The sequence below is a fragment of the Conger conger genome, chromosome 3, assembly GCF_963514075.1.
Source record: "Conger conger chromosome 3, fConCon1.1, whole genome shotgun sequence".
Taxonomy (NCBI): domain Eukaryota; kingdom Metazoa; phylum Chordata; class Actinopteri; order Anguilliformes; family Congridae; genus Conger; species Conger conger.
This window is the reverse complement of record NC_083762.1, coordinates 22556315-22571963: the sequence shown is the minus strand read 5'-3', so window position 1 is coordinate 22571963 and position 15649 is coordinate 22556315. Positions and strand designations below refer to the sequence as shown.

At 43.8% G+C, this 15649-nt stretch overlaps 1 protein-coding gene across 3 annotated transcripts; it reads left to right on the top strand.

Annotated features, from left to right (window-relative positions):
- The first annotated feature begins 2368 nt into the window (after positions 1 to 2368).
- On the top strand, positions 2369 to 15323 carry lpar4 (lysophosphatidic acid receptor 4). Of its 3 annotated transcripts, XM_061235686.1 has the most exons (3): positions 8156 to 8167; positions 8533 to 8586; positions 12856 to 15323. In XM_061235686.1, exon 3 carries the CDS (start codon positions 13075 to 13077, stop codon positions 14116 to 14118), a length of 1044 nt encoding a protein of 347 aa, XP_061091670.1. In that variant the 5' UTR covers positions 8156 to 8167; positions 8533 to 8586; positions 12856 to 13074; the 3' UTR covers positions 14119 to 15323. The 3 variants fall into 3 exon arrangements, with proteins under 3 accessions (XP_061091671.1, XP_061091669.1, XP_061091670.1); XM_061235687.1 differs by lacking the exons at positions 8156 to 8167; positions 8533 to 8586 and adding an exon at positions 2369 to 2513; XM_061235685.1 differs by having other exon boundaries at positions 8141 to 8586.
- Positions 15324 to 15649: the final 326 nt, after the last annotated feature.

The following is a 15649-nucleotide window of genomic DNA, read 5'->3' as shown; positions in this document are numbered from 1 at the left end:
TAAAATACATGATTGGTTTAGTGATAATTACATTTTTGGTCAATTTGGCTAAAAGACCTTAATGCCAAGATCAAGAGACTTCAGACCAGAAAATTCATTAGCTCATAAACCATATCCAACCACCATGAAAATACAGTGAAACCAAAGTTAATTTAATGTCAAAGCTTGTACAACAGCCATCTTGGTTGTTCTTCTTTGTGGAAATGGACATAAATTCACAGGTTTTGTCATGTCTAGGAAACGACAGAGTCCAAATCTTCAATTTATCGAAAAACATCTTCACGAGGGAAAAGACGACACCACGGCAGCAAGTTCTTCAGGAAAATCAGACTTTATTAACACACGTGCATAAAGCCGGATCAGTTCGCCAGAACTGAACCCCGACTGTCATTTTTACACCCATTTTATACACAGTTACTCCACCTACAACTCCTCCTCAAACCTCACTCTGGCAAATCACCCACACTGTTCTTATCGTAACTCCTCCCAACGCTCCTCCCACAACGTCATTGTGGCAAATTGCCAACGGTCCTTAAGCTCTGCCAACTCTGTACAAAGTTCAGGGCGTTCTGCCAACTACAAACAAAGTTCAGGACTCCCCCTGTCCTCACTTCACCCCGCACCTGCTCTTGGCAAACTACCAGACCTCATAAAGTTCTGGATACCCCCTCTAACACACACGTCATCCATACACGTCACTCTGTATCTTTCACTTTTATAAGACGAACTAAGCAGCAGTAATCATTGAAAATATACAGACAAACTAAACATTTAATTAATATTCACTTCTAATATGCAGACATACTAAATATCCATCCATCCATCCATCCATTATCTTAACCCGCTTATCCTGAACAGGGTCGCAGGGGGGCTGGAGCCTATCCCAGCATACATTGGGCGAAAGGCAGGAATACACCCTGGACAGGTCACCAGTCCATCACAGGGCACACACACCATTCACTCACACACTCATACCTACGGGCAATTTAGACTCTCCAATCAGCCTAACCTGCATGTCTTTGGACTGTGGGAGGAAACCAGAGTACCCGGAGGAAACCCACGCAGACACGGGGAGAACGTGCAAACTCCACACAGAGAGGCCCCGGCCGACCGGGATTCGAACCCAGGACCTCCTTGCTGTGAGGTGGCAGTGCTACCCACTGCACCATCCGTGCCGCCCATACTAAATATTTGATTAATTATTCTCTTCTAAGGGAGTAAATGTATGTTTCATTCTTTGCATTCTTTGCTCTCATTTCAACAGTTTTCACTGTGGTTTCTTGCGTTTTCATAAGCTCAGCTATAATTAATGTTCTAGGTCAAATAGATACACTTCTGGCATAAAACATCGAGAGTCCCGGAGAAATCAGCTGTACAGTCATATCCTGCTCTGCCCGTGTCCTTGACAGTTCGAGACGCCTCCCCCCCAGCTGGCTACATATGGGTCACTGTGTAATTCTACTTTATATTGATACACTTTTAGCATATATCGTCGAGAGTTTTGGAGGAACCAGCCTGCTCACTAAGATGGAGTCTGATTTTGACTTGTGACTGTTTATCATGCTTTTAGGAGGGAAATATTTTGTTCTGTGAATTTTCCCCTACAGTTTTAACATGGGAACGGAAGGTATTTTTCATGTCCTGTGGTCTGAACCATAAAATATGTCAAAGGTTAATTTACTGTGTGTTTATCAGCCACCAGTGAACTTTTTCCAAAAGGAAATTCAGAATTCAGGAGCCTGAGATCTCCTCAATCTTAACCCTAAACTGAAAACTTTAATCAGCCTTTGAGCAATCAGCACCAAATCCTTACCTCTGAGACTAATAATAAGCAAATATTTTATTCTTGCTTGCATAAAATAGTGAATTATGATGGGTGTCCCCCAGGGTCCCTAGCCTTGGTCATCTTCTCCCATGGCCTGTCTTATTGCTATCTTATCTTATCACTCTTCTCTTGTTCCCCCCTGCATCTCAGCCTGCCAATCAGACAATATACAAGAGTAGAACACATTTAGATTTAGTCCTGTAGCTGTATTTTAACAGCGAATGTTTGAGAGGAATGTTTTTCTGACTTCAGAAACCTGACATGTCAATTTCAGGTGCTTAATGCAAAACACTTTTTTAATGCAAATTCAGTTCAATGAGCTGGCCCGTTTTTAGTCAGAAGATCTGGGCATGGAGTTTGTTGTTGACGAGTTCTGCACTTTCAGAGACATTTATAAAAATTGCAAATGACGCAGATAGAGCTTTCCCTGATGTCAACACTGTATACATTTTATCTCACTATTTCAATAAGCAGTGCACAGGCAGAACACATTTTCAGTCGGCTGAAACTATTTAAGACATAGGCCTACCGGCGTTCTTCAATGCATGAGATCTGTCTCTCCAATCTGGAATCGCTTTTTATCGAAAGAGAAGTAACTGAGATGATTGACTTCGACAATGTTATTGAGACATTTGCAAGTATGAAGAAGAGGACACACCAGCCAGCAGCTGACAAGAACAACGTATTGGTAGGTGTAACCATACCTTTTTATAATATGAAAATAAGGTACATTCATTTGGGCTAGGTTGGCTATATTTTTAACACTGAGAAAATATTTCAATATAAATTTTTCCACCCTTTGGATAACCATGGCCAGCCAACTTTGCTGTGGAGCGCTAATGCAAAAGCTCATTAGAAAGCCAAAAGGAAGCCGGCGGATGAGAATGATAGCCTATTTACTGATGCCCTACATGACCGCGCTTGCAACATGCGTTTGAGGCTTTCAATTGCGATTTCTGCATGAAATATTCCAAAAGGTGGAGGAGAAATTTGTCGCATCTGGCAGATCTCAGCTCGCATATCACAACTTTCGTGAAACAAGCCCCTGATCTACAACATAATGTCACTGCCCTTATCTCTTTCCATCGGCTATTGATATCAGCTCACTGGTGGCCAGCTAAAGTGACTTCTCTGCTATACCTTCAAAGTCAGACCACACCAGCCAGACATTTCCATTCTGCTATCTCCTTCCCATCTTCTGATGCAGACTGAAGACCCACTTCTTCGCACTGCACCATGTCACCCCTGACCACATTTAGCTGACCCCATTTTAGGTTTGCAGTGTTGTGGTAGTTTGTTTACAAGTTTATTCAGTTAACTTTATACCTGGGACTTATTCTGTGCTTTATTGGTGAGATCGCACTTTTCTTTACTTTTGTAAGTCAAGAAGTGTGAACCTTAGCACCCACTCCTCTGTTTAATAGTTTCTTTGCAAGGGACTAACAGTTAAAATAAGAACGATAAAGAAACTACAGATTTGCACCATAGACATCAGAGAAATAAGTGAAAGGGGATTTCACAGAACGTAAATCTGCTTCTCTCTAGAGTTCTTACAATAGGACATACAATAGGTACATGGCCTACTGTAACTAATCAGCGGAAGGCTACACCTCCGAGACGTGACTCTTTGCTGTGTTCACATGGCTTCCATGCAAATCTGATCAAAGCCACATTCTTGGCGGGTGCAGGCGGATTTGGTGGCGGCTGGTGTGACATTACGGGAGTGTACCGTGTGCCTGGGTGATTCTGAGATGCAGGGACTGGAGGGGTCAAAGCAAGGCCTCGGCCAACTCCTTCTCGGGAGCTGGGGTATGCTCTGCTGGGGAGTGTACAGAACTGAGGCACGAGTGGACCAGTGCCAGTGGCTTGGCCCAGTGGGGCTGCCCCTGCTTTATTTAGCTTGGCGTAATATTCTATTTATTTATTCTATTTTATATTTATTTATTTGGATACGGACTGATATGTTAATATTGAGTATTTAATGTTATGTACCATTCAGGAGACCCAAGCACAGACCAGGGGATATTCAGAAAATGTTGTTTATTCAGTCCAATGTCAAAAAGCCAGGTAATCAGAGATAAAAGTGACAAATCGAGTTTGCAAAAGAATAGTCATGACACAGTCCAGGGTAAAAATCCAGATAATCAGAAAGGCAGTAGTACAAAAGGGCAAGGCAAGAGAGTTATTGATCAATGCAGAAAGTAGAACAAAAACCAAAAATCTGAAATGCAAACAAATGAAAGGGGCTAGGCAAACTAAAAAAACAGGCAAAGGGATGTATCAAGAAGCTATAATAAACAGGCTTACAAGTATCGTAAATCGTCAAATTGTGTCCGGGATTCTATTTGAAGCCGGGCCCGACACTCTTTCAACTACATAAAACTTAACAGAGAACCATCAAATACCCCCCAGATTTCAGTGCCCATCAGTCCCAACATTTAGCAATAGAATCAAACAGTCCAAAAGTAAATTTAATCCCAAACCAAAGCGAAAATATTTTGATAGCCTACCAGTATGCTGCTCCAAATGAAACGCATGTCTCACAATAAAACGCACTTTAGGAAAAAAAGATCCATAACTTGCTGTTATCTATGCTATTTTGTTATTGTTCATGAAGGCGTGTCTGGCAAGTTGTTATTTTATGAAGACGCATCTGTTTTGGCTTTCATTAATGGTTTAACTACTCAAGTTGCGTTTCTGAACGGTTACAGGAAGTGTTGAAGTTGTTGGCCCACTTTAAGTGTAGCCTTTTACTTTATTTCTAAGAATAACATTCTACAACAGAAGCCTAATAAGAAATAAAGGCCTGCCTGGAATACAAGCCTGCCCCAAATAAAGGCCTGTGCTTTGTGCAGCCTAAGTAAATAAAATTTTGAGGATTCACGGTAATCAGCTCTGAGTACATAGAACAACGTTCTGACAAAGAATACGACTGAAACCAGGGTTTAAATACACAGAGGGATGAGACAAACTAGGCAGGGCAAGGGAGTGAGGATGCTCTAACAAATAAACATCAGGTGAGAAACATGAACGGGTAATTAATACAATGACAAGGGAGGAACGAAAAAGCAGACTGGATTCACAAAGACACACATGTAATACAAATGGCTCTGTACTAGGCAGTAGACAATTGCACAGAGTTAAGGAATGTAGTAATAAGGCAGAGCAGGTGCAGGTGACTGTTAGTTAGTTAGTTAGACAGACAATTAGTGTGTTAATCTAATTTAGTACTGTACAAAATCGATGTTAGTATGTATTAGTAGATTAGTGCTATCTACAAACATAAATGGAAGAAAAGTAGGTAGTAAGAAAAACAAGACTGAGAAGGAATTGTGGGAAACCTGAAAACCACCCGAATAGTGAATCATGCAGACAAGTGTCTGGGGCTCAGAACTACAAAAAGACACAGACATCACAGGGGAAGGTGCATGCTATGAAATTGAATGAAAACTGAAAACCAGACATGATAATGAAAATAAGAAAAAGAATAACAATAAACTAACAGACAAAACTCAGGAATTTATCATTTATCGCACAAACCTATTTGCAATGTTTGTCCATAGATGTGCTTAGGTTACACATACTGTATAGACACACATAGAATATTAAATATACAACATAATCGGCATCAGCAAAAATCATAAGCACAAAATATCAACAATATAAAGATGCTGGTGTGCTTTCTATACATAGTATTCACAAAGTGTACGAAAGTTTAAGAAATGCTTCAGAAATAATAGTCACCTGAATCACAGGGGTAAACAGGAAACCCTCATCAGGCTGTTCACAATCAGCAGTCTTGACTCTGCGGTTATCAGTACTTTCAATAGCTAAAATGAAACCTTTAACACCCATAACCCATCCATGTCCCTAACCACCAACAGACCCCAATGCATTCATTACCAACAATATATCTTCAACCCCGCACTCTGTTCGTCAACATTTCGTCATGACATTTTGACAGGTGACTAATAATGCTATTTCACGATTTCTTAGAACACGTCTCCAGTCAATACTTAACATTTCACGAGTTCACCTTGTATGCATGACTGCACATTGCAGGAGTCATTGAACATTGAATTAGACTGGACAACTGATGAAAGCACCTCTCCCCATCCCTCCCTACCTCCCTGTGAACCTTAATTGTTGTCTCTGTGACTTGCTTTGTGTATCGGTATTTTTAGTTGGCTAGGTAAGCAGTGTTTGGATAGTTAACTTTGGTGACTTTTGCTCTGTTTGTTTGTTTCTTTGTTCTCAAAAAAAAAAAAAAAAAGGCCCTTATCTTTGTTGTACAGATAGCAGTTGAAATTGTACTTCCCTCTAGGGTCTTTCAGTGAACTTATCCCTGGTTATGGGTATGCACTTTGTTGTACGTCGCTCTGGATAAGAGCGTCTGCCAAATGCCATTAATGTAATGTAATGTAATCCAGTAGGCTACTGACTATACTTTACGTGACAAAAAATGTAATTAGTAATGTACTCAGCTGGATTACTCAAGAGGTGTAATCTATTTTTAGATTACTGCTGCTATTGCTGCTACTCAATACATACCCACTTCCTGCATATCTTTTTTTGTCAGAGTAAAAGTGATTGTGTGTGCGAGTGTGTTTATATACTCAGTGACCATTTTTTAGGTAGACCTGTACACCAGCTTGTTAATGCAAATATTTAATCAGCCAAACATGTTGCAGCAACTAAATGCATAAAAGCATGCAGACATGGTCAAGAGTCAGCTATTTTTTCAGCAATTTTTCAGTCAAAATGTCAGAATGTCAGAATATGATCTAAGTGACTTTGACCTTGGAATGATGAACTTCAAACCTCTAAGGCAGGGGTGTCAAACTTTAGTCTGCTGCTTTTTGGTGTGTTTCAGAACTAGAGATACATTTCAAAGTCTTTCATTGGCTAAAGAGTCCACACACCTGATTCTCAAGGGCTAAATTGTCTGCTGATTGAAAGGAAACCACAATTACCAGCAGACACTGCGGCCCTCCAGGACTGGAGTTTGACACCTCTGCTCTAAGGAGATAGGCTACAGCAGCAGAAGACCAATAGCTATAAATCTAATAAATACCTAAGTGCTCACAAAGTGTACATGGTATATTAATGAGAAACGTAATCATGTAATCATTAGAAAAGTAACTAATTAGATAATGAATATTATAAAAACTATTATAGTATCCTGGGATGATTAAAGTTATTTTATTTTGGTAACCTGATTACAAAATCCAGATTACATGTTATCCATGACTACAAGCATTGTTCAGGCCACACAGACGCAGACACACACACAAATACAAAACATACACACCACATGAAATTGAGTGAAAAACATGTGGATGTTAGCCACATGAAAGTTCTCTCTCTCTGCCGGTAGCGTGAGACCTGTGTGCATGTGCGGGTGCTCTGGGTACAGGGAGGGTACGGTCAGAGGCGCCCCTGTCAGAGGGGTAGAGATGGGGCCAGGGGAGCCTGTCCGACAGGAGCGACACAGGGCTTTGTTTTCAGAGTGGGCTGGAGGTGTGGGGGAGAGCAGGATGTCCTGTCCTCTCTGGTGCTATTGTGCGCTGCTCTGCCCGGCTGGGACGTCCGTCCAAGGACAACATCCCTTCTGTCACCACGGCCCCCCGCAGACCTGCACATAATGGGGTCGTCTCCAAAAACACTCAGAGGAGAATCTATATTTAGGAAACTTTGATGCCCTGTGGATTTGCAAGGTTGTAATAATAGTGTTACAGCAAAGTATTGCACAGATAAAGGAGAATGAATGAAATGTGATAGTGTGTAGCCAGATGTGAAAAATCAAGGCAACTTTGTACAACTATATTATTGACTTAAGGATGCAATTAGAACGCACTATTTTATTAAGCTTCTTTTCTCCATGTAACCCAACCACCGGCTCTTTTCCCTCAGTAATTTATCTATTTTAATAATCAGTTACATTTTGTTTTACCTTAAAAACAACACATTTCCTTAGTTTTCTATAGCCTACAAATATAATTATAATCATATCTCTGTCTGTGTCACAAATTAAATCCAATTATTTGTTTTAATGATGAATTATTATTATTATTATTATTATTATTATTATTATTATTATTATTATAGCATTTTATGAACATGGGGCACCACAGATTTGTAAAATAAAGAAGGCCTTGGTAGAAATATGCCAGAAGAGACACATTATGAGCGCCAGTCCTGGTTGGTTTTGAGTTGACAGCACTCCCTTCCTTATTTAACCACAGACGATGACACCAACCCCCTTCCTCCCCCCAACCTTCCCGACAGGCCCCCATTCAGGCTCAATCTCTCCTCGCCCCCTCCTCTCCAGCAAAGACCGAGGTGCTATTGTCTCGTTTCCTGTGCCAGTGCAAAAACCGTTAATACAGCTTTGCGTGAAGTCAGATACACTGGGGCCGCATAAACACATAGAAATAACGAGACAATGTTGCGCTTTATAGTTTCCTACTGCTTTCTAAACAAAAGCTGAAACCTTGACAATCCAAGCGAGTTGGAAATACACGCGCGTGCATGTTGGCACAGGCAAACCAGGATTATTTTTGGCTTTTTTCAGTTTCGCATTTGCCGTTTTTTTCCAAAAAGACGGAGCATTTGCGAGAGGTTGGCCCACCTGCCAGGAAAAGGAGGCTTTACTGATTACGTGTTTCACCTTTATTTTAAAGTTTTACCGGTTTGACTGTTCGCAGAACCGCAGGCTATGGAACTCGTGTTAAACTGACAGGTTCGCGGCGCCAACGAGGGTGAGTAGTAACCATCCCGTTACAGACTGTTATTTACGGGGAATAACGGTTATTGGACTGTCATGATTTAAATTGAACGCGTATGTACGTATAATACATGCATGTCGGTTATCTTTCAACAACTATCTAATTGACGAAGTAGTATTAACATGAAACCTTTAACACCCATCCCTAAATGTACCTTAGCCTGTTGTTTTGAATGTGAGAATAATGGATCGCTGTGAAAACTTGAAAACTATTCATTGGACTTCGAAAAAAGCAACACTTTTACTAAAGGTTGAAATATCAATATACCGTGTAATTCATCTTGGAATAACTATAGGAAAGCTCACTTTTATGGTAAATCACACCAAATGCAAACCCCTGAAATGAACCAGTCCAATTTCTGTTTGAGTGGGGTAGATAATTAGGCTATGCACGTATAGCACTGATCGTTTTGTCTAATTCTGTATACAGTAGTGGCTTTTCAGATTAAATAATGAGTAAGTTAAAATGGATGTAAAGATTGAAGTAAGTGGTCTGAGTGGAGCAATTCGTTTTTATGGCAACTATGTTAAATTGTGCTCATTGCAGCTATTTTGAGTGGAGGCAATATCCATGCTTGAATAAAGTGACTCGAGGTGAGTCAGATAATTTCCCTCATAGGGGGAACTTTCAAGCACCTAGAGTGACTGCACCATAGTTTCCACCCAGCTCTGGCTCCAGTACTGGCTCAGTGTTCTTGAGTCATGTGCTAGAAACAGTAGTGGCCCTTTAGATGAGCGTGTAGGTGAAAATTAGTGAAGGAGCAAAAAATGACCTAACGTAAAATAATAGCAAAACAACCGCTGCATGAAGTCTGAGTCTGCCTTAAAGCTGCTCCCCTCTCCAGTGTGTACCTCTAGGTTAGTGTGAGGCTTTTAATGCACGCCCCACCTTTGACCGACATTAACAAAAGCCCAAATACAAAGCAGATTTCTGCCAGAAAGCATTTTTTCAGTGTCCAACACTGACACGCATAGTCAAATTCATATCCACAGTGTCCATATAATGTATTACCATCCTAAAACCAGCCAATCCTATCTCTGGTCTTCATCTGAATAACTGAATAAGCTGAAACCTACATTACAAGGGACATCCAGTGAACATACACTAAATAATATATTTTTATATAGTTTCACCACAACATGTTTTTGTCATCCAACACGCTTGTATTGAAATACTTTAACTTTATTTCTACTGGGTCTCTGAAAGACTTATCATTGAGTTGAAGTAAATGTGGTGCAGTGCACTTTCCAAAGTGTTGACCCTGTGTTATTTACTGTTTTGCACTTCCCTTTTACAGTAGTTAAGAGGGCAAGCTGAGCTGTTTCCATGGTTATAACACAATTAACAAAGGGGGCTGTGATCCAGAGTAAGTCTTAACAGGCAGAGAAAGGGGGAGAAAGGCTGTAAAGCCACCTCTGGGTGCCTTAGTTAAAATGCAGCGGTTTAACTATTAACTAACTCTTTCTTACGAGCAAGTGTCGTTAAACCCGGATTTACTTGGAATACCACTACTGCCATACTGTACTGTGACAAATAATGAGATACAACCAGTCTGTCTGAAATCTATGGCAACAGAAATGCCTGGATGCAAAATGGCTGCCCCCTACCTCCCTTAAGTTTGATTTTTTAAATTCCTGATTAGCACAAGGCGTAGCCAGATTAGCAAGTCCTATCTTGTGCCCTGCAAACCCCCCAGTCCCAGTGGAGAGCCGGAGGCAGCATTACTCGGCTAGCTTTTGGCGTTACTAGGTGACTTTTGCTCTCGAGTCCGAGCTGCCGTGGCCGCCATTACATAAATCGGGCTAAATGAAAGCATTTTATGATGAGCTGGACCTCGCCGGGCAGCGGTGAATGTGGGTGAAATAAATGAAGGGAGTGTGTGGCAGGCTGTGTCAGGACTGGCCGGGGCAGGAAGAAAGGCAGGCCTGTGAGGTACAGGCAGTACAGTTGCTGTATTGTGGCCGGGCGGCGCCGGAGCATGCGCTACAGTAAGGGCATTGTGGGAGGCGTGTGAGAACCCAGTAAAGACGTCAGTATGCGGCCCCAGCTCCCAGTGCATGATGGACTGCAGAGGAAGAGAGCTGGTCCAGCAGTTAAAACAGACAGTAGGGGGTGGGGGAGTGGGCTGGCGTGGTGATAAAGAGGGGATTTTCCTCTGTCAAACAAGGGAAAGAGCACCAGACCAGAGGAGTACAAACGGCACATGGCCACAAAATGGTAGTGGGGAACCCAGTCCGCCATGTTGACTGAATTTTCTTCTATGGTGTGAAATAGGACCACCCTCTTACACTGTGCAAGGTACCTGAGGCTGTGTTTCTCTGTGAGGGACTTGGGTAGGGGTGTGGTGTGCAGGGGATGTGGGAGTCATGTGCTTATGTGCTAGCAATGGAGGAACAGGCAGCGGAGGTAATTCAGGACAGGGCAGTGAGTTCCTCTGGTTTTTCTGCTGTCATACACACAGCCCAGTGTTTGTGGCCCAGTGGCTCAATGGAACTGCCTTGTGCCGGGCCCTGTTCAGTTATTCATATAATGCTAAGTTCCATGCACAAGCATTACCATATTTTTATATTATGAAGGTTTACAGTATACCCGCACACATAAATGCACACACACACACACTTATGCATGCACGCATGCACACACACACACAATTATGCGCGCACACATACACACATGAGTGCACACACATACACTTATGTGCACAAATGCACACACACACACACACACACAGCCCTCAGTCTCCCTCACACCCTGCAGGTCAGTGCAAAGGTTAGATCTGTCTCTGAAAGCATTACAGCTGTTTGGTTTAAAGACAAATTCCCCAGGAGCACCGCTGTTATTTCTCTCGCAGGGAAAGCAGGAATGGATTAGCTTGAGTCATCTGATCCGGGAGAGGCCGCGCGACTTCAAATAATCCTCCCTGCTCTGCGGGGTGGGGAGCGCAGGCCCTCAGACCAGCCTGGTGGCTCCCCCCCCATTCCCTGCATCTGGACCTGGGTCCGACCTGCTCACACAGCAGCTCTTTCCTGTATGACTCATTAGGTCCTGCGTAATGGCTTAATGCGCCCTGATCAGAAACGTATAGTGGCCTTTTCTTCTCCTTTGGGAGGGTACATTTTGAACGCAGAAATCTAATTCTAGTCCATTTAGTGCACTCCTCCTCCATGTTCTTAGTACACAAGAACACACAGGAGTAGGAGTCTCGTTTCTGCATTTCTGGCACGCACTACAAATTATCGGTAAGCTGCTGCCCGGAGAGGTCCCAGGTTTCTGTGGACGGTGCAGAACTGCATGTACTGTTACTGATAACATGGGATTCTTCTGTGACCTCCTGAGCTGTCAGGCCCTCCTCCACTCCCTCCATCCACTAGGCAGAGATGGATGTCAGATGCAGAGGCTAGGCAGACTCTCGTTTTCTCTCTGTCTCACTCTCTCACTTAATATAGAGCTTCTGAAACAAGTGTGTTTGTGTGTGTGTATGTGTGAGTGAGTGTGTGCATGCATGTGTACACATAAAAATGATGAGTTAGCAGAGGGCTTCATCATTTTTATGTCAGCTGTGGTTGAGGCTGACAGGCAGGGAAATGTCACTATGCTGAAACTAACCACACCTTTCCACCCTTATGCATGCACCTACACACATTTAAGCAGACACATCTATACAGGCACGTACAAACAAACAAACGACACATATGCACACACGCAAACACATGTGCAAGTACATGCACACAAACGCACAAACACACACACACAAGCACACATGCATGCATACACGCACACACACACATATACACACGTGCAAACACACACATGTAAAACACGCGCAAACACACACACAAACACACATGCAAGCGAGCGCGCGCACAGACATACCCAGTGCAGCTGTAACTGTGGCAGTGGTGTGCCCAGCAGACTTCCAGCCTCCATCAACAAGAGTTTTTTTTCTAAAGTGCTGACCACAACTTCTCCTTCACTGCCTCTATTTCAAGGGAAAGGGATTATGGGATAGCATGCTGACAGGCCACTTTGTGGCAGAACAGGGATGTTATAGTGCATGGGACCTCAGGGTTTAAGGAAGGTCTAAGGGCGAGGGCGGTTTGGTGGGGTGAAACGTAAGCACAAGCAGCTGGTGCCTGCCTTTGATGTGGGAGAGGCAGCGACAGGTGAAATACAGCAAGGCATGTGCCCTTGCCTGGGCCTCCTCGAACACGCTAACCTCAACCTTTTCTTCTTCGTTCACAGGAAACAGAAGCCGTTGCAGCTCTTGCAGGGCAGAGTGGTCTGCTGGGCAGCACCGGATCAGCGCCACTTCGGCCAGCGTGCCCACCATGGGCATGAAGGAGCAGGTCTGGGAGCTCTGCTGCTGACGGGTGGGATTTTCACAGAGAGCCTCAGCCTGTCCCTCTCCCCCGCCCGCTCGCCCCCGCCCGTACCTCAAGCCTCCACCTCAGCAGCGCCGCCATGTCGGGCCTGGCGCTTAACGAGAGCGGCATGGAGGACTGCGGCATCGACGACTCCTTCAAGTACAACCTGTACGGCGTGGTGTACAGCGTGGTCTTCGTGCTGGGCCTGATCACCAACTGCGCCGCCCTCTTCGTCTTCTGCTTCCGCATGAAGATGCGCAACGAGACCACGCTCTTCATGACCAACCTGGCCCTGTCCGACCTGGTGTTTGTCTTCACCTTGCCCTTCAAGATCTTCTACAACGTCAACCGCCACTGGCCCTTCGGCGACGGACTGTGCAAGGTCTCCGGCACGGCCTTCATCACCAACATCTACGGCAGCATGCTCTTCCTCACCTGCATCAGCGTGGACCGCTTCCTGGCCATCGTGTACCCGTTCCGCTCACGCTCCATCCGCACCCGCCGAAACGCCGGCATCGTGTGCGCCGCTGTCTGGCTCCTCATCCTGGGAGGAGGCATCTCCGTCACCTTCTTCTCCACCACCAACCAGGCCAACTCCAGCACCACCTGCTTCGAGGGCTTCTCCAAGAAGACGTGGAAGACCTACCTGTCCAAGATCACCATCTTCATCGAGGTGGTGGGCTTCATCATCCCGCTCCTGCTCAACCTGGGCTGCTCGTCCATGGTGCTGCGGACCCTTCGCAAGCCGGCAACGCTCTGCCAGATCGGCACCAACAAGGAGCGCGTGCTGCGCATGATCGTGGTGCACGTGGCCATCTTCGTGGTGTGCTTCGTGCCCTATAACTCCATCCTCTTCCTCTACGCCATGGTGCGCTCGCAGGCCCTCGCCAACTGCGGGCTGGAGCGCTTCGCCCGCACCCTCTACCCCATCACGCTCTGCGTGGCCACGCTCAACTGCTGCTTCGACCCCGTCGTCTACTACTTCACCTCCGAGTCCTTCCAGAAGTCCCTGACCACGGGAAAGAGCCAGTCCAAGCAGGAGAACACCCTGCGCAGCAAGGAGGTCAATGACACGGAGTCCACCGAGGTCCACAGGCAGACCAGCAATGGCAAGGACCTGGTGTCCGAGACACACTTCTGAATAGGGCAGCTGGGGAAGCATCTGGGTAAGACAGATGTTACCAGTTGCCTGGATTTTCTCCACTTTGCCGGAGGAGCCATGGTCGTTACCTTTTGAAGAAGTCTTGAAGTGCAGCTCTTTGGAGGACCAGGCTGTGAAGGAAGGAATTTTATCAGTGTTATCAGAACAATAAGTACCATAGACATATTACTACTGTGTTTTATTTCTCTTGATGATGTTATCTGGTTGTCTATGTTTAGGGCCTCTTGGTCCTGTTCTATTCAAGAGATTTTTTTCTTAGTGAAAATTTGATGAACATAAAATAGCTGATCGGTGCTAGGCCAAAACAGTCTTAAATTTACTCCTATGCAATGCAGAGGATTTTACAAAAGTAAAAAAAAACTAAAATAAAAACAAAACAATCTGGTCAAAGGTGAATGAAAATTTGTTTAATTGTGGATTTGGATCTTCAGATCCAAAAAGACCAAATGGCCCTTGTGACACTTGCCAAATTATGTTAAAGCAGAAAAAAAACGGCAATAATTGTTGCTGTCGTGCCAGAAAGAAAGTGGTAATCAGTGATGGTGCCCATTTTTCACCATCCCAGGTTGTGTTCATGTTTATGTTTCCTATGTTTCATGAGGTTGCACTCTGTTTATTGTGTGGTCAACTATTTGTTAATTCTGTTGTCTCTCCTCAGAGGTGGCATCAAAGTTGTTGTTGTTTTGCTCTGTGGTTTGCTAAAATACTATTAAAGTAATTCTTGTGTGTCTACAAGCATATGCATTCCCACAGCATGTTCAAACAGTTACTCTGTTCCAGAGAAGAAGGATTTTCATTTAAACAAATCTTTCTAGAGAAATTCTTTCATTTAAATAGTCTGTTTACACAATCTTAATCTCCTTATCCTCCCAGCTCAACTCATGCAGACAGGCACATACACTCTTGCACACTGGATTGTGGATTTGTTACTCTTTGAATTATGTGATCTTTTTGTATTGTAATAAATAAATTGTATTATATTGTTCATATGAAAACACACTGTACAGAGGCGGCTGTGTTCAGATGTGGAATAGATCATTGTTCCAGAATAGAACTGTCAAAGAGACCATAGTTGTAGTAAACAAGCGTCTGCTGTTAACAAAAGAGCACTTTTCAATGTGGAATTCTGTGTCCATGTGAATGTCTGTCTTGTAGACCTGGAATGAAAGCAATTAAAAAAAGCAAAAAGCAAAAAAAAAATAACAGTGTTTCATTTGAAGACTTTAGCTCTGGGTCTCTGACTGAGTCCACCCCCTACTACGTGTACATGTGTGTCCTGTTTGAAATAGCTCACACTGAAACCGGGGAAAGGGTTACAGAATGAACTGTGCTTTGCCAGTACTGCTTGTGTGGCTCATTATTTTCACTCTGGTTGTAGCCCTCTAAATGAGTCAGGTCTCACTCTAACCTTCCTCAGACCTGAAAGAATTGTTTCAGCTGGTCACCACACCTAGTGACAGCCTGTTTTTCCCCCCACAGACAAGCACTACTGTGGGAATCAGCCTGACAT

Bases quoted from the DNA above. Each gene is read 5' to 3' on its own strand.
- lpar4 (XM_061235687.1), top strand. From the start codon at position 13,075: ATGTCGGGCCTGGCGCTTAACGAGAGCGGCATGGAGGACTGCGGCATC.